Source organism: Odontesthes bonariensis, chromosome 19 (genome assembly GCF_027942865.1).
Source record: "Odontesthes bonariensis isolate fOdoBon6 chromosome 19, fOdoBon6.hap1, whole genome shotgun sequence".
Lineage (NCBI taxonomy): Eukaryota > Metazoa > Chordata > Actinopteri > Atheriniformes > Atherinopsidae > Odontesthes > Odontesthes bonariensis.
The window spans coordinates 16,270,939-16,297,692 of NC_134524.1; the positions used below are offsets into that span (position 1 = coordinate 16,270,939).

The 26,754-nt window shown below is 35.5% G+C and overlaps 3 protein-coding genes across 3 annotated transcripts in view; all 3 read left to right on the forward strand.

Annotated features, from left to right (window-relative positions):
* Window positions 1-26,754, forward strand: part of LOC142368687 (fibronectin-like) — a 104,187-nt gene that overhangs the window by 63,810 nt on the left and 13,623 nt on the right. The window lies entirely within an intron of this gene.
* Window positions 128-20,188, forward strand: LOC142369420 (uncharacterized). The gene is made up of 30 exons (XM_075451784.1): window positions 128-131; window positions 410-667; window positions 1,214-1,471; window positions 1,672-1,929; window positions 2,479-2,736; window positions 3,283-3,540; window positions 3,741-3,998; window positions 4,548-4,805; window positions 5,352-5,609; window positions 6,159-6,416; window positions 6,963-7,220; window positions 7,421-7,678; window positions 8,228-8,485; window positions 9,032-9,289; window positions 9,490-9,747; window positions 10,298-10,555; window positions 11,102-11,359; window positions 11,560-11,817; window positions 12,367-12,624; window positions 13,171-13,428; window positions 13,629-13,886; window positions 14,436-14,693; window positions 15,240-15,497; window positions 15,698-15,955; window positions 16,505-16,762; window positions 17,309-17,566; window positions 18,116-18,373; window positions 18,920-19,177; window positions 19,727-19,982; window positions 20,128-20,188. Exons 1-30 carry the CDS (start codon window positions 128-130, stop codon window positions 20,186-20,188), a joined length of 7,287 nt encoding a protein of 2,428 aa, XP_075307899.1.
* LOC142369422 (receptor-type tyrosine-protein phosphatase eta-like) lies at window positions 20,359-26,743 on the forward strand. Its single transcript, XM_075451785.1, has 11 exons — window positions 20,359-20,366; window positions 20,550-20,788; window positions 20,989-21,246; window positions 21,796-22,053; window positions 22,600-22,857; window positions 23,407-23,661; window positions 24,212-24,469; window positions 25,016-25,273; window positions 25,474-25,731; window positions 26,282-26,537; window positions 26,683-26,743. Exons 1-11 carry the CDS (start codon window positions 20,359-20,361, stop codon window positions 26,741-26,743), a joined length of 2,367 nt encoding a protein of 788 aa, XP_075307900.1.

Consider the following 26,754-nt stretch of genomic DNA (forward strand, 5'->3'; position numbering starts at 1 on the left):
ATGCAGCAAATTGTTCCTTCCACTCAAAAGTGCATTTTAGTTACACTGTAGTAGCAGCACTTTCAATGAATAACAGTAGTTGCCATTGATAAAATGCTTTTTTCAGTTCCAATTATCTTGTAGGAACATGGGTAAATTAATGTTTGCATTTTTCTAATCTTAAAATAATGGAAACTATCAGTCAGTAAATATCTATACTCAGCAACAACACTCAAACTGTCACAAACGTCTCAAGATACATTTTTAAACAGATTCACGTACATGCATTCTGTTGATTGATCTAATATGAGTTTAATACTGAATTACTTCCAAAGCAAAATCATCATAATGTTTGAAATAGAAATGTTGATATTTCAGCTGTTAAATACCATGTTTATTAAATTGTTAATTGCTCAATTTTCTCTCCCAGCTCCAATAAATATTCAAAGCTTCAGACCATCAGCACAAAATGAGACCAGTATCACTCTGCAGTGGAATCAAGTGAACAACAATGTCAGCTTTGTTCTCCAGTTTAATGGTACAGAGACAAACATCAGTGCACCAGATGGAGATGGAGCAGTAACTCACACAGTGTCATCTCTCACTGCTGGAACTAAATACACATTCACTCTCTTCTCTGTGTTTGAGAACGTCAGAAGCAGTGGACTACAACTTACAGCTGTTACTGGTGAGATATAAATGATAATAAGCGTATTTTCAAACATGAATATCTGCGCATAGTTGCATTCTGTTTGTACCGTAACATCAACATTGTAATGTGTTATGCAGTTTAGATGCAGTTCTTTCATCAAAATGTTGACGAAGAATTATTGTACCAAATCTTGTCTCATTAACTGCTGCCTTTCTATCATCAACAGCAGTTGCAAATTGAAACAAAAAGCTCTCATTAGCATCAGTAAACACAAAGAAATATTAGCACAAGCATGTCATACTTTTTCTGATCCTCCCACAAGCGCCTTTCTCACTAAATTTATCGTGGTTTGTTGTTTCAATTGCATGATCAGCCACTAGGGGTTTCATATTGACATTTGCCTGAGCACAATGGCAAGGCAATTTTATTTATAGAGCATAATTCGTACACAAGGTAATTCAAAGTGTTTTACAGCTACATACATCACAAGAAGGCAATAAAATCATTTAAAAAAAATAGCAGCTTCAAAACTTTGAGTCCCATATTTTTAAAGATAATCACTTTGACATTTTTCTCTCCCAGCTCCAATTAATTCTCAAAGCTTCAGACCATCAGCACAAAATGAGACCAGTATCACTCTGCAGTGGAATCAAGTGAACAACAATGTCAGCTTTGTTCTCCAGTTTAATGGTACCACTTTGAACATAGAGGCACCAAATGGAAATGGAACAGTAACTTTCACAGTCTCATCTCTCACTGCTGGGACTAAATACACATTCACTCTCTTCTCTGTGTTTGAGAACGTCAGAAGCAGTGGAATCAGTATTACTACAGTGACTGGTGAGATAATATATATAATGAATATTTATAACGTTTCTGTCGATAAATTTTAGGTAAATCTCCCTATGAACAGTCTAATTGTCTGACTTTAAAGGCTTCATGTTTCCAATCAAACCACTCTTAAAGTGTTGAAAGACGCATTACTCTGTACTGTATAACAATCAGAAAGAAATGACTCAATTCTCAATTTTTTTTGTCAGCTCCTCAAAACGCACAAGGCTTCAGAAAATCAAGTCAAGATGAGACCAGTATCACTCTGCAGTGGAATAAAGTGAACAACAATGTCAGCTTTGTTCTCCAGCTTAATGGTACAGAGACAAACATCAGTGCACCAGATGGAGATGGAGCAGTAACTCACACAGTCTCATCTCTCACTGCTGGAACTAAATACACATTCACTCTCTTCTCTGTGTTTGAGAACGTCAGAAGCAGTGGACTACAACTTACAGCCGTCACTGGTGAGAAGTTTCATATCATCAGTGTTTTATGAACCAACTATATCTGTACAATGTTGAATCTGCTATTGAGAAATAAATTAAACATAATATCTCTTTTCAAGTCCTGAGATGTTCTTTAATTAAAGAGTGGTTTTAAAATTATGCAGCAAATTGTTCCTTCCACTCAAAAGTGCATTTTAGTTACACTGTAGTAGCAGCACTTTCAATGAATAACAGTAGTTGCCATTGATAAAATGATTTTTTCAGTTCCAATTATCTTGTAGGAACATGGGTAAATTAATGTTTGCATTTTTCTAATCTTAAAATAATGGAAACTATTAGTCAGTAAATATCTATACTCAGCAACAACACTCAAACTGTCACAAACGTCTCAAGATACATTTTTAAACAGATTCACGTACATGCATTCTGTTGATTGATCTAATATGAGTTTAATACTGAATTACTTCCAAAGCAAAATCATCATAATGTTTGAAATAGAAATGTTGATATTTCAGCTGTTAAATACCATGTTTATTAAATTGTTAATTGCTCAATGTTCTCTCCCAGCTCCAATAAATACTCAAAGCTTCAGACCATCAGCACAAAATGAGACCAGTATCACTCTGCAGTGGAATCAAGTGAACAACAATGTCAGCTTTGTTCTCCAGTTTAATGGTACAGAGACAAACATCAGTGCACCAGATGGAGATGGAGCAGTAACTCACACAGTCTCATCTCTCACTGCTGGAACTAAATACACATTCACTCTCTTCTCTGTGTTTGAGAACGTCAGAAGCAGTGGACTACAACTTACAGCTGTTACTGGTGAGATATAAATGATAATAAGCGTATTTTCAAACATGAATATCTGCGCATAGTTGCATTCTGTTTGTACCGTAACATCAACATTGTAATGTGTTATGCAGTTTAGATGCAGTTCTTTCATCAAAATGTTGACGAAGAATTATTGTACCAAATCTTGTCTCATTAACTGCTGCCTTTCTATCATCAACAGCAGTTGCAAATTGAAACAAAAAGCTCTCTTTAGCATCAGTAAACACAAAGAAATATTAGCACAAGCATGTCATACTTTTTCTGATCCTCCCTCAAGTGCCTTTCTCACTAAATTTATCGTGGTTTGTTGTTTCAATTGCATGATCAGCCACTAGGGGTTTCATATTGACATTTGCCTGAGCACAATGGCAAGGCAATTTTATTTATAGAGCATAATTCGTACACAAGGTAATTCAAAGTGTTTTACAGCTACATACATCACAAGAAGGCAATAAAATCATTTAAAAAAAATAGCAGCTTCAAAACTTTGAGTCCCATATTTTTAAAGATAATCACTTTGACACTTTTCTCTCCCAGCTCCAATTAATACTCAAAGCTTCAGACCATCAGCACAAAATGAGACCAGTATCACTCTGCAGTGGAATCAAGTGAACAACAATGTCAGCTTTGTTCTCCAGTTTAATGGTACCACTTTGAACATAGAGGCACCAAACGGAAATGGAACAGTAACTTTCACAGTCTCATCTCTCACTGCTGGGACTAAATACACATTCACTCTCTTCTCTGTGTTTGAGAACGTCAGAAGCAGTGGAATCAGTATTACTGCAGTGACTGGTGAGATAATATATATAATGAATATTTATAACGTTTCTGTCGATAAATTTTAGGTAAATCTCCCTATGAACAGTCTAATTGTCTGACTTTAAAGGCTTCATGTTTCCAATCAAACCACTCTTAAAGTGTTGAAAGACGCATTACTCTGTACTGTATAACAATCAGAAAGAAATGACTCAATTCTCAATTTTTTTTGTCAGCTCCTCAAAACGCACAAGGCTTCAGAAAATCAAGTCAAGATGAGACCAGTATCACTCTGCAGTGGAATAAAGTGAACAACAATGTCAGCTTTGTTCTCCAGCTTAATGGTACAGAGACAAACATCAGTGCACCAGATGGAGATGGAGCAGTAACTCACACAGTCTCATCTCTCACTGCTGGAACTAAATACACATTCACTCTCTTCTCTGTGTTTGAGAACGTCAGAAGCAGTGGACTACAACTTACAGCCGTCACTGGTGAGAAGTTTCATATCATCAGTGTTTTATGAACCAACTATATCTGTACAATGTTGAATCTGCTATTGAGACATAAATTAAACATAATATCTCTTTTCAAGTCCTGAGATGTTCTTTAATTAAAGAGTAGTTTTAAAATTATGCAGCAAATTGTTCCTTCCACTCAAAAGTGCATTTTAGTTACACTGTAGTAGCAGCACTTTCAATGAATAACAGTAGTTGCCATTGATAAAATGCTTTTTTCAGTTCCAATTATCTTGTAGGAACATGGGTAAATTAATGTTTGCATTTTTCTAATCTTAAAATAATGGAAACTATTAGTCAGTAAATATCTATACTCAGCAACAACACTCAAACTGTCACAAACGTCTCAAGATACATTTTTAAACAGATTCACGTACATGCATTCTGTTGATTGATCTAATATGAGTTTAATACTGAATTACTTCCAAAGCAAAATCATCATAATGTTTGAAATAGAAATGTTGATATTTCAGCTGTTAAATACCATGTTTATTAAATTGTTAATTGCTCAATTTTCTCTCCCAGCTCCAATAAATACTCAAAGCTTCAGACCATCAGCACAAAATGAGACCAGTATCACTCTGCAGTGGAATCAAGTGAACAACAATGTCAGCTTTGTTCTCCAGTTTAATGGTACAGAGACAAACATCAGTGCACCAGATGGAGATGGAGCAGTAACTCACACAGTCTCATCTCTCACTGCTGGAACTAAATACACATTCACTCTCTTCTCTGTGTTTGAGAACGTCAGAAGCAGTGGACTACAACTTACAGCTGTTACTGGTGAGATATAAATGATAATAAGCGTATTTTCAAACATGAATATCTGCGCATAGTTGCATTCTGTTTGTACCGTAACATCAACATTGTAATGTGTTATGCAGTTTAGATGCAGTTCTTTCATCAAAATGTTGACGAAGAATTATTGTACCAAATCTTGTCTCATTAACTGCTGCCTTTCTATCATCAACAGCAGTTGCAAATTGAAACAAAAAGCTCTCATTAGCATCAGTAAACACAAAGAAATATTAGCACAAGCATGTCATACTTTTTCTGATCCTCCCACAAGCGCCTTTCTCACTAAATTTATCGTGGTTTGTTGTTTCAATTGCATGATCAGCCACTAGGGGTTTCATATTGACATTTGCCTGAGCACAATGGCAAGGCAATTTTATTTATAGAGCATAATTCGTACACAAGGTAATTCAAAGTGTTTTACAGCTACATACATTACAAGAAGGCAATAAAATCATTTAAAAAAAATAGCAGCTTCAAAACTTTGAGTCCCATATTTTTAAAGATAATCACTTTGACATTTTTCTCTCCCAGCTCCAATTAATACTCAAAGCTTCAGACCATCAGCACAAAATGAGACCAGTATCACTCTGCAGTGGAATAAAGTGAACAACAATGTCAGCTTTGTTCTCCAGCTTAATGGTACAGAGACAAACATCAGTGCACCAGATGGAGATGGAGCAGTAACTCACACAGTCTCATCTCTCACTGCTGGAACTAAATACACATTCACTCTCTTCTCTGTGTTTGAGAACGTCAGAAGCAGTGGACTACAACTTACAGCCGTCACTGGTGAGAAGTTTCATATCATCAGTGTTTTATGAACCAACTATATCTGTACAATGTTGAATCTGCTATTGAGACATAAATTAAACATAATATCTCTTTTCAAGTCCTGAGATGTTCTTTAATTAAAGAGTAGTTTTAAAATTATGCAGCAAATTGTTCCTTCCACTCAAAAGTGCATTTTATTTACACTGTAGTAGCAGCACTTTCAATGAATAACAGTAGTTGCCATTGATAAAATGCTTTTTTCAGTTCTAATTATCTTGTAGGAACATGGGTAAATGAATGTTTGCATTTTTCTAATCTTAAAATAATGGAAACTATTAGTCAGTAAATATCTATACTCAGCAACAACACTCAAACTGTCACAAACGTCTCAAGATACATTTTTAAACAGAGTCACGTACATGCATTCTGTTGATTGATCTAATATGAGTTTAATACTGAATTACTTCCAAAGCAAAATCATCATAATGTTTGAAATAGAAATGTTGATATTTCAGCTGTTAAATACCATGTTTATTAAATTGTTAATTGCTCAATTTTCTCTCCCAGCTCCAATAAATACTCAAAGCTTCAGACCATCAGCACAAAATGAGACCAGTATCACTCTGCAGTGGAATCAAGTGAACAACAATGTCAGCTTTGTTCTCCAGTTTAATGGTACAGAGACAAACATCAGTGCACCAGATGGAGATGGAGCAGTAACTCACACAGTGTCATCTCTCACTGCTGGAACTAAATACACATTCACTCTCTTCTCTGTGTTTGAGAACGTCAGAAGCAGTGGACTACAACTTACAGCTGTTACTGGTGAGATATAAATGATAATAAGCGTATTTTCAAACATGAATATCTGCGCATAGTTGCATTCTGTTTGTACCGTAACATCAACATTGTAATGTGTTATGCAGTTTAGATGCAGTTCTTTCATCAAAATGTTGACGAAGAATTATTGTACCAAATCTTGTCTCATTAACTGCTGCCTTTCTATCATCAACAGCAGTTGCAAATTGAAACAAAAAGCTCTCATTAGCATCAGTAAACACAAAGAAATATTAGCACAAGCATGTCATACTTTTTCTGATCCTCCCACAAGCTCCTTTCTCACTAAATTTATCGTGGTTTGTTGTTTCAATTGCATGATCAGCCACTAGGGGTTTCATATTGACATTTGCCTGAGCACAATGGCAAGGCAATTTTATTTATAGAGCATAATTCGTACACAAGGTAATTCAAAGTGTTTTACAGCTACATACATCACAAGAAGGCAATAAAATCATTTAAAAAAAATAGCAGCTTCAAAACTTTGAGTCCCATATTTTTAAAGATAATCACTTTGACATTTTTCTCTCCCAGCTCCAATTAATTCTCAAAGCTTCAGACCATCAGCACAAAATGAGACCAGTATCACTCTGCAGTGGAATCAAGTGAACAACAATGTCAGCTTTGTTCTCCAGTTTAATGGTACCACTTTGAACATAGAGGCACCAAATGGAAATGGAACAGTAACTTTCACAGTCTCATCTCTCACTGCTGGGACTAAATACACATTCACTCTCTTCTCTGTGTTTGAGAACGTCAGAAGCAGTGGAATCAGTATTACTACAGTGACTGGTGAGATAATATATATAATGAATATTTATAACGTTTCTGTCGATAAATTTTAGGTAAATCTCCCTATGAACAGTCTAATTGTCTGACTTTAAAGGCTTCATGTTTCCAATCAAACCACTCTTAAAGTGTTGAAAGACGCATTACTCTGTACTGTATAACAATCAGAAAGAAATGACTCAATTCTCAATTTTTTTTGTCAGCTCCTCAAAACGCACAAGGCTTCAGAAAATCAAGTCAAGATGAGACCAGTATCACTCTGCAGTGGAATAAAGTGAACAACAATGTCAGCTTTGTTCTCCAGCTTAATGGTGCAGAGACAAACATCAGTGCACCAGATGGAGATGGAGCAGTAACTCACACAGTCTCATCTCTCACTGCTGGAACTAAATACACATTCACTCTCTTCTCTGTGTTTGAGAACGTCAGAAGCAGTGGACTACAACTTACAGCCGTCACTGGTGAGAAGTTTCATATCATCAGTGTTTTATGAACCAACTATATCTGTACAATGTTGAATCTGCTATTGAGACATAAATTAAACATAATATCTCTTTTCAAGTCCTGAGATGTTCTTTAATTAAAGAGTAGTTTTAAAATTATGCAGCAAATTGTTCCTTCCACTCAAAAGTGCATTTTAGTTACACTGTAGTAGCAGCACTTTCAATGAATAACAGTAGTTGCCATTGATAAAATGCTTTTTTCAGTTCCAATTATCTTGTAGGAACATGGGTAAATTAATGTTTGCATTTTTCTAATCTTAAAATAATGGAAACTATTAGTCAGTAAATATCTATACTCAGCAACAACACTCAAACTGTCACAAACGTCTCAAGATACATTTTTAAACAGATTCACGTACATGCATTCTGTTGATTGATCTAATATGAGTTTAATACTGAATTAATTCCAAAGCAAAATCATCATAATGTTTGAAATAGAAATGTTGATATTTCAGCTGTTAAATACCATGTTTATTAAATTGTTAATTGCTCAATTTTCTCTCCCAGCTCCAATAAATACTCAAAGCTTCAGACCATCAGCACAAAATGAGACCAGTATCACTCTGCAGTGGAATCAAGTGAACAACAATGTCAGCTTTGTTCTCCAGTTTAATGGTACAGAGACAAACATCAGTGCACCAGATGGAGATGGAGCAGTAACTCACACAGTGTCATCTCTCACTGCTGGAACTAAATACACATTCACTCTCTTCTCTGTGTTTGAGAACGTCAGAAGCAGTGGACTACAACTTACAGCTGTTACTGGTGAGATATAAATGATAATAAGCGTATTTTCAAACATGAATATCTGCGCATAGTTGCATTCTGTTTGTACCGTAACATCAACATTGTAATGTGTTATGCAGTTTAGATGCAGTTCTTTCATCAAAATGTTGACGAAGAATTATTGTACCAAATCTTGTCTCATTAACTGCTGCCTTTCTATCATCAACAGCAGTTGCAAATTGAAACAAAAAGCTCTCTTTAGCATCAGTAAACACAAAGAAATATTAGCACAAGCATGTCGTACTTTTTCTGATCCTCCCTCAAGTGCCTTTCTCACTAAATTTATCGTGGTTTGTTGTTTCAATTGCATGATCAGCCACTAGGGGTTTCATATTGACATTTGCCTGAGCACAATGGCAAGGCAATTTTATTTATAGAGCATAATTCGTACACAAGGTAATTCAAAGTGTTTTACAGCTACATACATCACAAGAAGGCAATAAAATCATTTAAAAAAAATAGCAGCTTCAAAACTTTGAGTCCCATATTTTTAAAGATAATCACTTTGACACTTTTCTCTCCCAGCTCCAATAAATACTCAAAGCTTCAGACCATCAGCACAAAATGAGACCAGTATCACTCTGCAGTGGAATAAAGTGAACAACAATGTCAGCTTTGTTCTCCAGTTTAATGGTACCACTTTGAACATAGAGGCACCAAACGGAAATGGAACAGTAACTTTCACAGTCTCATCTCTCACTGCTGGGACTAAATACACATTCACTCTCTTCTCTGTGTTTGAGAACGTCAGAAGCAGTGGAATCAGTATTACTGCAGTGACTGGTGAGATAATATATATAATGAATATTTATAACGTTTCTGTCGATAAATTTTAGGTAAATCTCCCTATGAACAGTCTAATTGTCTGACTTTAAAGGCTTCATGTTTCCAATCAAACCACTCATAAAGTGTTGAAAGACGCATTACTCTGTACTGTATAACAATCAGAAAGAAATGACTCAATTCTCAATTTTTTTTGTCAGCTCCTCAAAACGCACAAGGCTTCAGAAAATCAAGTCAAGATGAGACCAGTATCACTCTGCAGTGGAATAAAGTGAACAACAATGTCAGCTTTGTTCTCCAGCTTAATGGTGCAGAGACAAACATCAGTGCACCAGATGGAGATGGAGCAGTAACTCACACAGTCTCATCTCTCACTGCTGGAACTAAATACACATTCACTCTCTTCTCTGTGTTTGAGAACGTCAGAAGCAGTGGACTACAACTTACAGCCGTCACTGGTGAGAAGTTTCATATCATCAGTGTTTTATGAACCAACTATATCTGTACAATGTTGAATCTGCTATTGAGACATAAATTAAACATTATAATCTCTTTTCAAGTCCTGAGATGTTCTTTAATTAAAGAGTGGTTTTAAAATTATGCAGCAAATTGTTCCTTCCACTCAAAAGTGCATTTTAGTTACACTGTAGTAGCAGCACTTTCAATGAATAACAGTAGTTGCCATTGATAAAATGATTTTTTCAGTTCCAATTATCTTGTAGGAACATGGGTAAATTAATGTTTGCATTTTTCTAATCTTAAAATAATGGAAACTATTAGTCAGTTAATATCTATACTCAGCAACAACACTCAAACTGTCACAAACGTCTCAAGATACATTTTTAAACAGATTCACGTACATGCATTCTGTTGATTGATCTAATATGAGTTTAATACTGAATTACTTCCAAAGCAAAATCATCATAATGTTTGAAATAGAAATGTTGATATTTCAGCTGTTAAATACCATGTTTATTAAATTGTTAATTGCTCAATTTTCTCTCCCAGCTCCAATAAATACTCAAAGCTTCAGACCATCAGCACAAAATGAGACCAGTATCACTCTGCAGTGGAATCAAGTGAACAACAATGTCAGCTTTGTTCTCCAGTTTAATGGTACAGAGACAAACATCAGTGCACCAGATGGAGATGGAGCAGTAACTCACACAGTCTCATCTCTCACTGCTGGAACTAAATACACATTCACTCTCTTCTCTGTGTTTGAGAACGTCAGAAGCAGTGGACTACAACTTACAGCTGTTACTGGTGAGATATAAATGATAATAAGCGTATTTTCAAACATGAATATCTGCGCATAGTTGCATTCTGTTTGTACCGTAACATCAACATTGTAATGTGTTATGCAGTTTAGATGCAGTTCTTTCATCAAAATGTTGACGAAGAATTATTGTACCAAATCTTGTCTCATTAACTGCTGCCTTTCTATCATCAACAGCAGTTGCAAATTGAAACAAAAAGCTCTCTTTAGCATCAGTAAACACAAAGAAATATTAGCACAAGCATGTCATACTTTTTCTGATCCTCCCTCAAGTGCCTTTCTCACTAAATTTATTGTGGTTTGTTGTTTCAATTGCATGATCAGCCACTAGGGGTTTCATATTGACATTTGCCTGAGCACAATGGCAAGGCAATTTTATTTATAGAGCATAATTCGTACACAAGGTAATTCAAAGTGTTTTACAGCTACATACATCACAAGAAGGCAATAAAATCATTTAAAAAAAATAGCAGCTTCAAAACTTTGAGTCCCATATTTTTAAAGATAATCACTTTGACACTTTTCTCTCCCAGCTCCAATTAATACTCAAAGCTTCAGACCATCAGCACAAAATGAGACCAGTATCACTCTGCAGTGGAATCAAGTGAACTACAATGTCAGCTTTGTTCTCCAGTTTAATGGTACCACTTTGAACATAGAGGCACCAAACGGAAATGGAACAGTAACTTTCACAGTCTCATCTCTCACTGCTGGGACTAAATACACATTCACTCTCTTCTCTGTGTTTGAGAACGTCAGAAGCAGTGGAATCAGTATTACTGCAGTGACTGGTGAGATAATATATATAATGAATATTTATAACGTTTCTGTCGATAAATTTTAGGTAAATCTCCCTATGAACAGTCTAATTGTCTGACTTTAAAGGCTTCATGTTTCCAATCAAACCACTCTTAAAGTGTTGAAAGACGCATTACTCTGTACTGTATAACAATCAGAAAGAAATGACTCAATTCTCAATTTTTTTTGTCAGCTCCTCAAAACGCACAAGGCTTCAGAAAATCAAGTCAAGATGAGACCAGTATCACTCTGCAGTGGAATAAAGTGAACAACAATGTCAGCTTTGTTCTCCAGCTTAATGGTACAGAGACAAACATCAGTGCACCAGATGGAGATGGAGCAGTAACTCACACAGTCTCATCTCTCACTGCTGGAACTAAATACACATTCACTCTCTTCTCTGTGTTTGAGAACGTCAGAAGCAGTGGACTACAACTTACAGCCGTCACTGGTGAGAAGTTTCATATCATCAGTGTTTTATGAACCAACTATATCTGTACAATGTTGAATCTGCTATTGAGACATAAATTAAACATAATATCACTTTTCAAGTCCTGAGATGTTCTTTAATTAAAGAGTAGTTTTAAAATTATGCAGCAAATTGTTCCTTCCACTCAAAAGTGCATTTTAGTTACACTGTAGTAGCAGCACTTTCAATGAATAACAGTAGTTGCCATTGATAAAATGCTTTTTTCAGTTCCAATTATCTTGTAGGAACATGGGTAAATTAATGTTTGCATTTTTCTAATCTTAAAATAATGGAAACTATCAGTCAGTAAATATCTATACTCAGCAACAACACTCAAACTGTCACAAACGTCTCAAGATACATTTTTAAACAGATTCACGTACATGCATTCTGTTGATTGATCTAATATGAGTTTAATACTGAATTACTTCCAAAGCAAAATCATCATAATGTTTGAAATAGAAATGTTGATATTTCAGCTGTTAAATACCATGTTTATTAAATTGTTAATTGCTCAATTTTCTCTCCCAGCTCCAATAAATACTCAAAGCTTCAGACCATCAGCACAAAATGAGACCAGTATCACTCTGCAGTGGAATCAAGTGAACAACAATGTCAGCTTTGTTCTCCAGTTTAATGGTACAGAGACAAACATCAGTGCACCAGATGGAGATGGAGCAGTAACTCACACAGTCTCATCTCTCACTGCTGGAACTAAATACACATTCACTCTCTTCTCTGTGTTTGAGAACGTCAGAAGCAGTGGACTACAACTTACAGCTGTTACTGGTGAGATATAAATGATAATAAGCGTATTTTCAAACATGAATATCTGCGCATAGTTGCATTCTGTTTGTACCGTAACATCAACATTGTAATGTGTTATGCAGTTTAGATGCAGTTCTTTCATCAAAATGTTGACGAAGAATTATTGTACCAAATCTTGTCTCATTAACTGCTGCCTTTCTATCATCAACAGCAGTTGCAAATTGAAACAAAAAGCTCTCTTTAGCATCAGTAAACACAAAGAAATATTAGCACAAGCATGTCATACTTTTTCTGATCCTCCCTCAAGTGCCTTTCTCACTAAATTTATTGTGGTTTGTTGTTTCAATTGCATGATCAGCCACTAGGGGTTTCATATTGACATTTGCCTGAGCACAATGGCAAGGCAATTTTATTTATAGAGCATAATTCGTACACAAGGTAATTCAAAGTGTTTTACAGCTACATACATCACAAGAAGGCAATAAAATCATTTAAAAAAAATAGCAGCTTCAAAACTTTGAGTCCCATATTTTTAAAGATAATCACTTTGACACTTTTCTCTCCCAGCTCCAATTAATACTCAAAGCTTCAGACCATCAGCACAAAATGAGACCAGTATCACTCTGCAGTGGAATCAAGTGAACTACAATGTCAGCTTTGTTCTCCAGTTTAATGGTACCACTTTGAACATAGAGGCACCAAACGGAAATGGAACAGTAACTTTCACAGTCTCATCTCTCACTGCTGGGACTAAATACACATTCACTCTCTTCTCTGTGTTTGAGAACGTCAGAAGCAGTGGAATCAGTATTACTGCAGTGACTGGTGAGATAATATATATAATGAATATTTATAACGTTTCTGTCGATAAATTTTAGGTAAATCTCCCTATGAACAGTCTAATTGTCTGACTTTAAAGGCTTCATGTTTCCAATCAAACCACTCTTAAAGTGTTGAAAGACGCATTACTCTGTACTGTATAACAATCAGAAAGAAATGACTCAATTCTCAATTTTTTTTGTCAGCTCCTCAAAACGCACAAGGCTTCAGAAAATCAAGTCAAGATGAGACCAGTATCACTCTGCAGTGGAATAAAGTGAACAACAATGTCAGCTTTGTTCTCCAGCTTAATGGTACAGAGACAAACATCAGTGCACCAGATGGAGATGGAGCAGTAACTCACACAGTCTCATCTCTCACTGCTGGAACTAAATACACATTCACTCTCTTCTCTGTGTTTGAGAACGTCAGAAGCAGTGGACTACAACTTACAGCCGTCACTGGTGAGAAGTTTCATATCATCAGTGTTTTATGAACCAACTATATCTGTACAATGTTGAATCTGCTATTGAGACATAAATTAAACATAATATCACTTTTCAAGTCCTGAGATGTTCTTTAATTAAAGAGTAGTTTTAAAATTATGCAGCAAATTGTTCCTTCCACTCAAAAGTGCATTTTAGTTACACTGTAGTAGCAGCACTTTCAATGAATAACAGTAGTTGCCATTGATAAAATGCTTTTTTCAGTTCCAATTATCTTGTAGGAACATGGGTAAATTAATGTTTGCATTTTTCTAATCTTAAAATAATGGAAACTATCAGTCAGTAAATATCTATACTCAGCAACAACACTCAAACTGTCACAAACGTCTCAAGATACATTTTTAAACAGATTCACGTACATGCATTCTGTTGATTGATCTAATATGAGTTTAATACTGAATTACTTCCAAAGCAAAATCATCATAATGTTTGAAATAGAAATGTTGATATTTCAGCTGTTAAATACCATGTTTATTAAATTGTTAATTGCTCAATTTTCTCTCCCAGCTCCAATAAATACTCAAAGCTTCAGACCATCAGCACAAAATGAGACCAGTATCACTCTGCAGTGGAATCAAGTGAACAACAATGTCAGCTTTGTTCTCCAGTTTAATGGTACAGAGACAAACATCAGTGCACCAGATGGAGATGGAGCAGTAACTCACACAGTCTCATCTCTCACTGCTGGAACTAAATACACATTCACTCTCTTCTCTGTGTTTGAGAACGTCAGAAGCAGTGGACTACAACTTACAGCTGTTACTGGTGAGATATAAATGATAATAAGCGTATTTTCAAACATGAATATCTGCGCATAGTTGCATTCTGTTTGTACCGTAACATCAACATTGTAATGTGTTATGCAGTTTAGATGCAGTTCTTTCATCAAAATGTTGACGAAGAATTATTGTACCAAATCTTGTCTCATTAACTGCTGCCTTTCTATCATCAACAGCAGTTGCAAATTGAAAAAAAAAGCTCTCTTTAGCATCAGTAAACACAAAGAAATATTAGCACAAGCATGTCGTACTTTTTCTGATCCTCCCTCAAGTGCCTTTCTCACTAAATTTATCGTGGTTTGTTGTTTCAATTGCATGATCAGCCACTAGGGGTTTCATATTGACATTTGCCTGAGCACAATGGCAAGGCAATTTTATTTATAGAGCATAATTCGTACACAAGGTAATTCAAAGTGTTTTACAGCTACATACATCACAAGAAGGCAATAAAATCATTAAAAAAAAATAGCAGCTTCAAAACTTTGAGTCCCATATTTTTAAAGATAATCACTTTGACACTTTTCTCTCCCAGCTCCAATTAATACTCAAAGCTTCAGACCATCAGCACAAAATGAGACCAGTATCACTCTGCAGTGGAATCAAGTGAACAACAATGTCAGCTTTGTTCTCCAGTTTAATGGTACCACTTTGAACATAGAGGCACCAAACGGAAATGGAACAGTAACTTTCACAGTCTCATCTCTCACTGCTGGGACTAAATACACATTCACTCTCTTCTCTGTGTTTGAGAACGTCAGAAGCAGTGGAATCAGTATTACTGCAGTGACTGGTGAGATAATATATATAATGAATATTTATAACGTTTCTGTCGATAAATTTTAGGTAAATCTCCCTATGAACAGTCTAATTGTCTGACTTTAAAGGCTTCATGTTTCCAATCAAACCACTCTTAAAGTGTTGAAAGACGCATTACTCTGTACTGTATAACAATCAGAAAGAAATGACTCAATTCTCAATTTTTTTTGTCAGCTCCTCAAAACGCACAAGGCTTCAGAAAATCAAGTCAAGATGAGACCAGTATCACTCTGCAGTGGAATAAAGTGAACAACAATGTCAGCTTTGTTCTCCAGCTTAATGGTACAGAGACAAACATCAGTGCACCAGATGGAGATGGAGCAGTAACTCACACAGTCTCATCTCTCACTGCTGGAACTAAATACACATTCACTCTCTTCTCTGTGTTTGAGAACGTCAGAAGCAGTGGACTACAACTTACAGCCGTCACTGGTGAGAAGTTTCATATCATCAGTGTTTTATGAACCAACTATATCTGTACAATGTTGAATCTGCTATTGAGACATAAATTAAACATAATATCTCTTTTCAAGTCCTGAGATGTTCTTTAATTAAAGAGTAGTTTTAAAATTATGCAGCAAATTGTTCCTTCCACTCAAAAGTGCATTTTAGTTACACTGTAGTAGCAGCACTTTCAATGAATAACAGTAGTTGCCATTGATAAAATGCTTTTTTCAGTTCCAATTATCTTGTAGGAACATGGGTAAATTAATGTTTGCATTTTTCTAATCTTAAAATAATGGAAACTATCAGTCAGTAAATATCTATACTCAGCAACAACACTCAAACTGTCACAAACGTCTCAAGATACATTTTTAAACAGATTCACGTACATGCATTCTGTTGATTGATCTAATATGAGTTTAATACTGAATTACTTCCAAAGCAAAATCATCATAATGTTTGAAATAGAAATGTTGATATTTCAGCTGTTAAATACCATGTTTATTAAATTGTTAATTGCTCAATTTTCTCTCCCAGCTCCAATAAATACTCAAAGCTTCAGACCATCAGCACAAAATGAGACCAGTATCACTCTGCAGTGGAATCAAGTGAACAACAATGTCAGCTTTGTTCTCCAGTTTAATGGTACAGAGACAAACATCAGTGCACCAGATGAAGATGGAGCAGTAACTCACACAGTCTCATCTCTCACTGCTGGAACTAAATACACATTCACTCTCTTCTCTGTGTTTGAGAACGTCAGAAGCAGTGGACTACAACTTACAGCTGTTACTGGTGAGATATAAATGATAATAAGCGTATTTTCAAACATGAATATCTGCGCATAGTTGCATTCTGTTTGTACCGTAACATCAACATTGTAATGTGTTATGCAGTTTAGATGCAGTTCTTTCATCAAAATGTTGACGAAGAATTATTGTACCAAATCTTGTCTCATTAACTGCTGCCTTTCTATCATCAACAGCAGTTGCAAATTGAAAAAAAAAGCTCTCTTTAGCATCAGTAAACACAAAGAAATATTAGCACAAGCATGTCGTACTTTTTCTGATCCTCCCTCAAGTGCCTTTCTCACTAAATTTATCGTGGTTTGTTGTTTCAATTGCATGATCAGCCACTAGGGGTTTCATATTGACATTTGCCTGAGCACAATGGCAAGGCAATTTTATTTATAGAGCATAATTCGTACACAAGGTAATTCAAAGTGTTTTACAGCTACATACATCACAAGAAGGCAATAAAATCATTTAAAAAAAATAGCAGCTTCAAAACTTTGAGTCCCATATTTTTAAAGATAATCACTTTGACATTTTTCTCTCCCAGCTCCAATTAATACTCAAAGCTTCAGACCATCAGCACAAAATGAGACCAGTATCACTCTGCAGTGGAATAAAGTGAACAACAATGTCAGCTTTGTTCTCCAGCTTAATGGTACAGAGACAAACATCAGTGCACCAGATGGAGATGGAGCAGTAACTCACACAGTGTCATCTCTCACTGCTGGAACTAAATACACATTCACTCTCTTCTCTGTGTTTGAGAACGTCAGAAGCAGTGGACTACAACTTACAGCCGTCACTGGTGAGAAGTTTCATATCATCAGTGTTTTATGAACCAACTATATCTGTACAATGTTGAATCTGCTATTGAGACATAAATTAAACATAATATCTCTTTTCAAGTCCTGAGATGTTCTTTAATTAAAGAGTAGTTTTAAAATTATGCAGCAAATTGTTCCTTCCACTCAAAAGTGCATTTTAGTTACACTGTAGTAGCAGCACTTTCAATGAATAACAGTAGTTGCCATTGATAAAATGCTTTTTTCAGTTCCAATTATCTTGTAGGAACATGGGTAAATTAATGTTTGCATTTTTCTAATCTTAAAATAATGGAAACTATTAGTCAGTAAATATCTATACTCAGCAACAACACTCAAACTGTCACAAACGTCTCAAGATACATTTTTAAACAGATTCACGTACATGCATTCTGTTGATTGATCTAATATGAGTTTAATACTGAATTAATTCCAAAGCAAAATCATCATAATGTTTGAAATAGAAATGTTGATATTTCAGCTGTTAAATACCATGTTTATTAAATTGTTAATTGCTCAATTTTCTCTCCCAGCTCCAATAAATACTCAAAGCTTCAGACCATCAGCACAAAATGAGACCAGTATCACTCTGCAGTGGAATCAAGTGAACAACAATGTCAGCTTTGTTCTCCAGTTTAATGGTACAGAGACAAACATCAGTGCACCAGATGGAGATGGAGCAGTAACTCACACAGTCTCATCTCTCACTGCTGGAACTAAATACACATTCACTCTCTTCTCTGTGTTTGAGAACGTCAGAAGCAGTGGACTACAACTTACAGCTGTTACTGGTGAGATATAAATGATAATAAGCGTATTTTCAAACATGAATATCTGCGCATAGTTGCATTCTGTTTGTACCGTAACATCAACATTGTAATGTGTTATGCAGTTTAGATGCAGTTCTTTCATCAAAATGTTGACGAAGAATTATTGTACCAAATCTTGTCTCATTAACTGCTGCCTTTCTATCATCAACAGCAGTTGCAAATTGAAACAAAAAGCTCTCATTAGCATCAGTAAACACAAAGAAATATTAGCACAAGCATGTCATACTTTTTCTGATCCTCCCACAAGCGCCTTTCTCACTAAATTTATCGTGGTTTGTTGTTTCAATTGCATGATCAGCCACTAGGGGTTTCATATTGACATTTGCCTGAGCACAATGGCAAGGCAATTTTATTTATAGAGCATAATTCGTACACAAGGTAATTCAAAGTGTTTTACAGCTACATACATCACAAGAAGGCAATAAAATCATTTAAAAAAAATAGCAGCTTCAAAACTTTGAGTCCCATATTTTTAAAGATAATCACTTTGACATTTTTCTCTCCCAGCTCCAATTAATACTCAAAGCTTCAGACCATCAGCACAAAATGAGACCAGTATCACTCTGCAGTGGAATAAAGTGAACAACAATGTCAGCTTTGTTCTCCAGTTTAATGGTACAGAGACAAACATCAGTGCACCAGATGGAGATGGAGCAGTAACTCACACAGTCTCATCTCTCACTGCTGGAACTAAATACACATTCACTCTCTTCTCTGTGTTTGAGAACGTCAGAAGCAGTGGACTACAACTTACAGCCGTCACTGGTGAGAAGTTTCATATCATCAGTGTTTTATGAACCAACTATATCTGTACAATGTTGAATCTGCTATTGAGACATAAATTAAACATAATATCTCTTTTCAAGTCCTGAGATGTTCTTTAATTAAAGAGTAGTTTTAAAATTATGCAGCAAATTGTTCCTTCCACTCAAAAGTGCATTTTAGTTACACTGTAGTAGCAGCACTTTCAATGAATAACAGTAGTTGCCATTGATAAAATGCTTTTTTCAGTTCTAATTATCTTGTAGGAACATGGGTAAATGAATGTTTGCATTTTTCTAATCTTAAAATAATGGAAACTATTAGTCAGTAAATATCTATACTCAGCAACAACACTCAAACTGTCACAAACGTCTCAAGATACATTTTTAAACAGAGTCACGTACATGCATTCTGTTGATTGATCTAATATGAGTTTAATACTGAATTACTTCCAAAGCAAAATCATCATAATGTTTGAAATAGAAATGTTGATATTTCAGCTGTTAAATACCATGTTTATTAAATTGTTAATTGCTCAATTTTCTCTCCCAGCTCCAATAAATACTCAAAGCTTCAGACCATCAGCACAAAATGAGACCAGTATCACTTTGCAGTGGAATCAAGTGAACAACAATGTCAGCTTTGTTCTCCAGTTTAATGGTACAGAGACAAACATCAGTGCACCAGATGGAGATGGAGCAGTAACTCACACAGTGTCATCTCTCACTGCTGGAACTAAATACACATTCACTCTCTTCTCTGTGTTTGAGAACGTCAGAAGCAGTGGACTACAACTTACAGCTGTTACTGGTGAGATATAAATGATAATAAGCGTATTTTCAAACATGAATATCTGCGCATAGTTGCATTCTGTTTGTACCGTAACATCAACATTGTAATGTGTTATGCAGTTTAGATGCAGTTCTTTCATCAAAATGTTGACGAAGAATTATTGTACCAAATCTTGTCTCATTAACTGCTGCCTTTCTATCATCAACAGCAGTTGCAAATTGAAACAAAAAGCTCTCATTAGCATCAGTAAACACAAAGAAATATTAGCACAAGCATGTCATACTTTTTCTGATCCTCCCACAAGCGCCTTTCTCACTAAATTTATCGTGGTTTGTTGTTTCAATTGCATGATCAGCCACTAGGGGTTTCATATTGACATTTGCCTGAGCACAATGGCAAGGCAATTTTATTTATAGAGCATAATTCGTACACAAGGTAATTCAAAGTGTTTTACAGCTACATACATCACAAGAAGGCAATAAAATCATTTAAAAAAAATAGCAGCTTCAAAACTTTGAGTCCCATATTTTTAAAGATAATCACTTTGACACTTTTCTCTCCCAGCTCCAATTAATACTCAAAGCTTCAGACCATCAGCACAAAATGAGACCAGTATCACTCTGCAGTGGAATCAAGTGAACAACAATGTCAGCTTTGTTCTCCAGTTTAATGGTACCACTTTGAACATAGAGGCACCAAATGGAAATGGAACAGTAACTTTCACAGTCTCATCGCTCACTGCTGGGACTAAATACACATTCACTCTCTTCTCTGTGTTTGAGAACGTCAGAAGCAGTGGAATCAGTATTACTGCAGTGACTGGTGAGATAATATATATAATGAATATTTATAACGTTTCTGTCGATAAATTTTAGGTAAATCTCCCTATGAACAGTCTAATTGTCTGACTTTAAAGGCTTCATGTTTCCAATCAAACCACTCTTAAAGTGTTGAAAGACGCATTACTCTGTACTGTATAACAATCAGAAAGAAATGACTCAATTCTCAATTTTTTTTGTCAGCTCCTCAAAACGCACAAGGCTTCAGAAAATCAAGTCAAGATGAGACCAGTATCACTCTGCAGTGGAATAAAGTGAACAACAATGTCAGCTTTGTTCTCCAGTTTAATGGTGCAGAGACAAACATCAGTGCACCAGATGGAGATGGAGCAGTAACTCACACAGTCTCATCTCTCACTGCTGGAACTAAATACACATTCACTCTCTTCTCTGTGTTTGAGAACGTCAGAAGCAGTGGACTACAACTTACAGCCGTCACTGGTGAGAAGTTTCATATCATCAGTGTTTTATGAACCAAGTATATCTGTACAATGTTGAATCTGCTATTGAGACATAAATTAAACATAATATCTCTTTTCAAGTCCTGAGATGTTCTTTAATTAAAGAGTAGTTTTAAAATTATGCAGCAAATATTTCCTTCCACTCAAAAGTGCATTTTAGTTACACTGTAGTAGCAGCACTTTCAATGAATAACAGTAGTTGCCATTGATAAAATGCTTTTTTCAGTTCCAATTATCTTGTAGGAACATGGGTAAATTAATGTTTGCATTTTTCTAATCTTAAAATAATGGAAACTATTAGTCAGTAAATATCTATACTCAGCAACAACACTCAAACTGTCACAAACGTCTCAAGATACATTTTTAAACAGATTCACGTACATGCATTCTGTTGATTGATCTAATATGAGTTTAATACTGAATTACTTCCAAAGCAAAATCATCATAATGTTTGAAATAGAAATGTTGATATTTCAGCTGTTAAATACCATGTTTATTAAATTGTTAATTGCTCAATGTTCTCTCCCAGCTCCAATAAAAACTCAAAGCTTCAGACCATCAGCACAAAATGAGACCAGTATCACTCTGCAGTGGAATCAAGTGAACAACAATGTCAGCTTTGTTCTCCAGTTTAATGGTACAGAGACAAACATCAGTGCACCAGATGGAGATGGAGCAGTAACTCACACAGTGTCATCTCTCACTGCTGGAACTAAATACACATTCACTCTCTTCTCTGTGTTTGAGAACGTCAGAAGCAGTGGACTACAACTTACAGCTGTTACTGGTGAGATATAAATGATAATAAGCGTATTTTCAAACATGAATATCTGCGCATAGTTGCATTCTGTTTGTACCGTAACATCAACATTGTAATGTGTTATGCAGTTTAGATGCAGTTCTTTCATCAAAATGTTGACGAAGAATTATTGTACCAAATCTTGTCTCATTAACTGCTGCCTTTCTATCATCAACAGCAGTTGCAAATTGAAACAAAAAGCTCTCATTAGCATCAGTAAACACAAAGAAATATTAGCACAAGCATGTCATACTTTTTCTGATCCTCCCACAAGCGCCTTTCTCACTAAATTTATCGTGGTTTGTTGTTTCAATTGCATGATCAGCCACTAGGGGTTTCATATTGACATTTGCCTGAGCACAATGGCAAGGCAATTTTATTTATAGAGCATAATTCGTACACAAGGTAATTCAAAGTGTTTTACAGCTACATACATCACAAGAAGGCAATAAAATCATTTAAAAAAAATAGCAGCTTCAAAACTTTGAGTCCCATATTTTTAAAGATAATCACTTTGACATTTTTCTCTCCCAGCTCCAATTAATACTCAAAGCTTCAGACCATCAGCACAAAATGAGACCAGTATCACTCTGCAGTGGAATAAAGTGAACAACAATGTCAGCTTTGTTCTCCAGCTTAATGGTACAGAGACAAACATCAGTGCACCAGATGGAGATGGAACAGTAACTCACACAGTCTCATCTCTCACTGCTGGAACTAAATACACATTCACTCTCTTCTCTGTGTTTGAGAACGTCAGAAGCAGTGGACTACAACTTACAGCCGTCACTGGTGAGAAGTTTCATATCATCAGTGTTTTATGAACCAACTATATCTGTACAATGTTGAATCTGCTATTGAGACATAAATTAAACATAATATCTCTTTTCAAGTCCTGAGATGTTCTTTAATTAAAGAGTAGTTTTAAAATTATGCAGCAAATTGTTCCTTCCACTCAAAAGTGCATTTTAGTTACACTGTAGTAGCAGCACTTTCAATGAATAACAGTAGTTGCCATTGATAAAATGCTTTTTTCAGTTCCAATTATCTTGTAGGAACATGGGTAAATTAATGTTTGCATTTTTCTAATCTTAAAATAATGGAAACTATTAGTCAGTAAATATCTATACTCAGCAACAACACTCAAACTGTCACAAACGTCTCAAGATACATTTTTAAACAGATTCACGTACATGCATTCTGTTGAATGATCTCATATGAGTTTAATACTGAATTACTTCCAAATCAAAATCATCATAATGCTTGAAATAGAAATGTTGATATTTCAGCTGTTAAATACCATGTTTATTAAATTGTTAATTGCTCAATTTTCTCTCCCAGCTCCAATAAATACTCAAAGCTTCAGACCATCAGCACAAAATGAGACCAGTATCACTCTGCAGTGGAATCAAGTGAACAACGTCAGCTTTGTTCTCCAGCTTAATGGTGCAGAGACAAACATCAGTGCACCAGATGGAGATGGAGCAGTAACTCACACAGTCTCATCTCTCACTGCTGGAACTAAATACACATTCACTCTCTTCTCTGTGTTTGAGAACATCAGAAGCAGTGGACTACAACTTACAGCCGTCACTGGTGAGAAGTTTCATATCATCAGTGTTTTATGAACCAACTATATCTGTACAATGTTGAATCTGCTATTGAGACATAAATTAAACATTATAATCTCTTTTCAAGTCCTGAGATGTTCTTTAATTAAAGAGTGGTTTTAAAATTATGCAGCAAATTGTTCCTTCCACTCAAAAGTGCATTTTAGTTACACTGTAGTAGCAGCACTTTCAATGAATAACAGTAGTTGCCATTGATAAAATGCTTTTTTCAGTTCCAATTATCTTGTAGGAACATGGGTAAATTAATGTTTGCATTTTTCTAATCTTAAAATAATGGAAACTATCAGTCAGTAAATATCTATACTCAGCAACAACACTCAAACTGTCACAAACGTCTCAAGATGCATTTTTAAACAGATTCACGTACATGCATTCTGTTGAATGATCTAATATGAGTTTAATACTGAATTACTTCCAAATCAAAATCATCATAATGTTTGAAATAGAAATGTTGATATTTCAGCTGTTAAATACCATGTTTATTAAATTGTTAATTGCTCAATTTTCTCTCCCAGCTCCAATAAATACTCAAAGCTTCAGACCATCAGCACAAAATGAGACCAGTATCACTCTGCAGTGGAATCAAGTGAACAACAATGTCAGCTTTGTTCTCCAGTTTAACGGTGCAGAGACAAACATCAGTGCACCAGATGGAGATGGAGCAGTAACTCACACAGTCTCATCTCTCACTGCTGGAACTAAATACACATTCACTCTCTTCTCTGTGTTTGAGAACGTCAGAAGCAGTGGACTACAACTTACAGCTGCCACTGGTGAGATATAATTGATAATAAGCGTATTTTCAAACATGAATATCTGCGCATAGTTGCATTCTGTTTGTACCGTAACATCAACATTGTAATGTGTTATGCAGTTTAGATGCAGTTCTTTCATCAAAATGTTGACGAAGAATTATTGTACCAAATCTTGTCTCATTAACTGCTGCCTTTCTATCATCAACAGCAGTTGCAAATTGAAACAAAAAGCTCTCTTTAGCATCAGTAAACACAAAGAAATATTAGCACAAGCATGTCGTACTTTTTCTGATCCTCCCTCAAGTGCCTTTCTCACTAAATTTATCGTGGTTTGTTGTTTCAATTGCATGATCAGCCACTAGGGGTTTCATATTGACATTTGCCTGAGCACAATGGCAAGGCAATTTTATTTATAGAGCATAATTCGTACACAAGGTAATTCAAAGTGTTTTACAGCTACATACATCACAAGAAGGCAATAAAATCATTTAAAAAAAATAGCAGCTTCAAAACTTTGAGTCCCATATTTTTAAAGATAATCACTTTGACACTTTTCTCTCCCAGCTCCAATAAATACTCAAAGCTTCAGACCATCAGCACAAAATGAGACCAGTATCACTCTGCAGTGGAATCAAGTGAACAACAATGTCAGCTTTGTTCTCCAGTTTAATGGTACCACTTTGAACATAGAGGCACCAAACGGAAATGGAACAGTAACTTTCACAGTCTCATCTCTCACTGCTGGGACTAAATACACATTCACTCTCTTCTCTGTGTTTGAGAACGTCAGAAGCAGTGGAATCAGTGTTACTGCAGAGACTGGTGAGATAATATATATAATGAATATTTATAACGTTTCTGTCGATAAATTTTAGGTAAATCTCCCTATGAACAGTCTAATTGTCTGACTTTAAAGGCTTCATGTTTCCAATCAAACCACTCTTAAAGTGTTGAAAGACGCATTACTCTGTACTGTATAACAATCAGAAAGAAATGACTCAATTCTCAATTTTTTTTGTCAGCTCCTCAAAACGCACAAGTCTTCAGAAAATCAAGTCAAGATGAGACCAGTATCACTCTGCAGTGGAATAAAGTGAACAACAATGTCAGCTTTGTTCTCCAGCTTAATGGTACAGAGACAAACATCAGTGCACCAGATGGAGATGGAGCAGTAACTCACACAGTCTCATCTCTCACTGCTGGAACTAAATACACATTCACTCTCTTCTCTGTGTTTGAGAACGTCAGAAGCAGTGGACTACAACTTACAGCCGTCACTGGTGAGAAGTTTCATATCATCAGTGTTTTATGAACCAACTATATCTGTACAATGTTGAATCTGCTATTGGGACATAAATTAAACATTATAATTTCTTTTCAAGTCCTGAGATGTTCTTTAATTAAAGAGTGGTTTTAAAATTATGCAGCAAATTGTTCCTTCCACTCAAAAGTGCATTTTAGTTACACTGTAGTAGCAGCACTTTCAATGAATAACAGTAGTTGCCATTGATAAAATGCTTTTTTCAGTTCCAATTATCTTGTAGGAACATGGGTAAATTAATGTTTGCATTTTTCTAATCTTAAAATAATGGAAACTATTAGTCAGTAAATATCTATACTCAGCAACAACACTCAAACTGTCACAAACGTCTCAAGATACATTTTTAAACAGATTCACGTACATGCATTCTGTTGAATGATCTAATATGAGTTTAATACTGAATTACTTCCAAATCAAAATCATCATAATGCTTGAAATAGAAATGTTGATATTTCAGCTGTTAAATACCATGTTTATTAAATTGTTAATTGCTCAATTTTCTCTCCCAGCTCCAATAAATACTCAAAGCTTCAGACCATCAGCACAAAATGAGACCAGTATCACTCTGCAGTGGAATCAAGTGAACAACAATGTCAGCTTTGTTCTCCAGCTTAATGGTGCAGAGACAAACATCAGTGCACCAGATGGAGATGGAGCAGTAACTCACACAGTCTCATCTCTCACTGCTGGAACTAAATACACATTCACTCTCTTCTCTGTGTTTGAGAACGTCAGAAGCAGTGGACTACAACTTACAGCTGTTACTGGTGAGATATAAATGATAATAAGCGTATTTTCAAACATGAATATCTGCGCATAGTTGCATTCTGTTTGTACCGTAACATCAACATTGTAATGTGTTATGCAGTTTAGATGCAGTTCTTTCATCAAAATGTTGACGAAGAATTATTGTACCAAATCTTGTCTCATTAACTGCTGCCTTTCTATCATCAACAGCAGTTGCAAATTGAAACAAAAAGCT

What these genes read in the sequence shown, in the direction of transcription:
- LOC142369420 (XM_075451784.1), top strand. An exon ending in CAGTATTACTGCAGTGACTG is followed by an intron (nt 11,360 to 11,559) that starts GTGAGATAATAT and finishes TTTTTTTGTCAG; the next exon opens with CTCCTCAAAACGCACAAGGC. An exon ending in ACAACTTACAGCTGTTACTG is followed by an intron (nt 18,374 to 18,919) that starts GTGAGATATAAA and finishes TTTCTCTCCCAG; the next exon opens with CTCCAATTAATACTCAAAGC.
- LOC142369422 (XM_075451785.1), top strand. An exon ending in ACAACTTACAGCCGTCACTG is followed by an intron (nt 21,247 to 21,795) that starts GTGAGAAGTTTC and finishes GTTCTCTCCCAG; the next exon opens with CTCCAATAAAAACTCAAAGC. An exon ending in ACAACTTACAGCCGTCACTG is followed by an intron (nt 25,732 to 26,281) that starts GTGAGAAGTTTC and finishes TTTCTCTCCCAG; the next exon opens with CTCCAATAAATACTCAAAGC.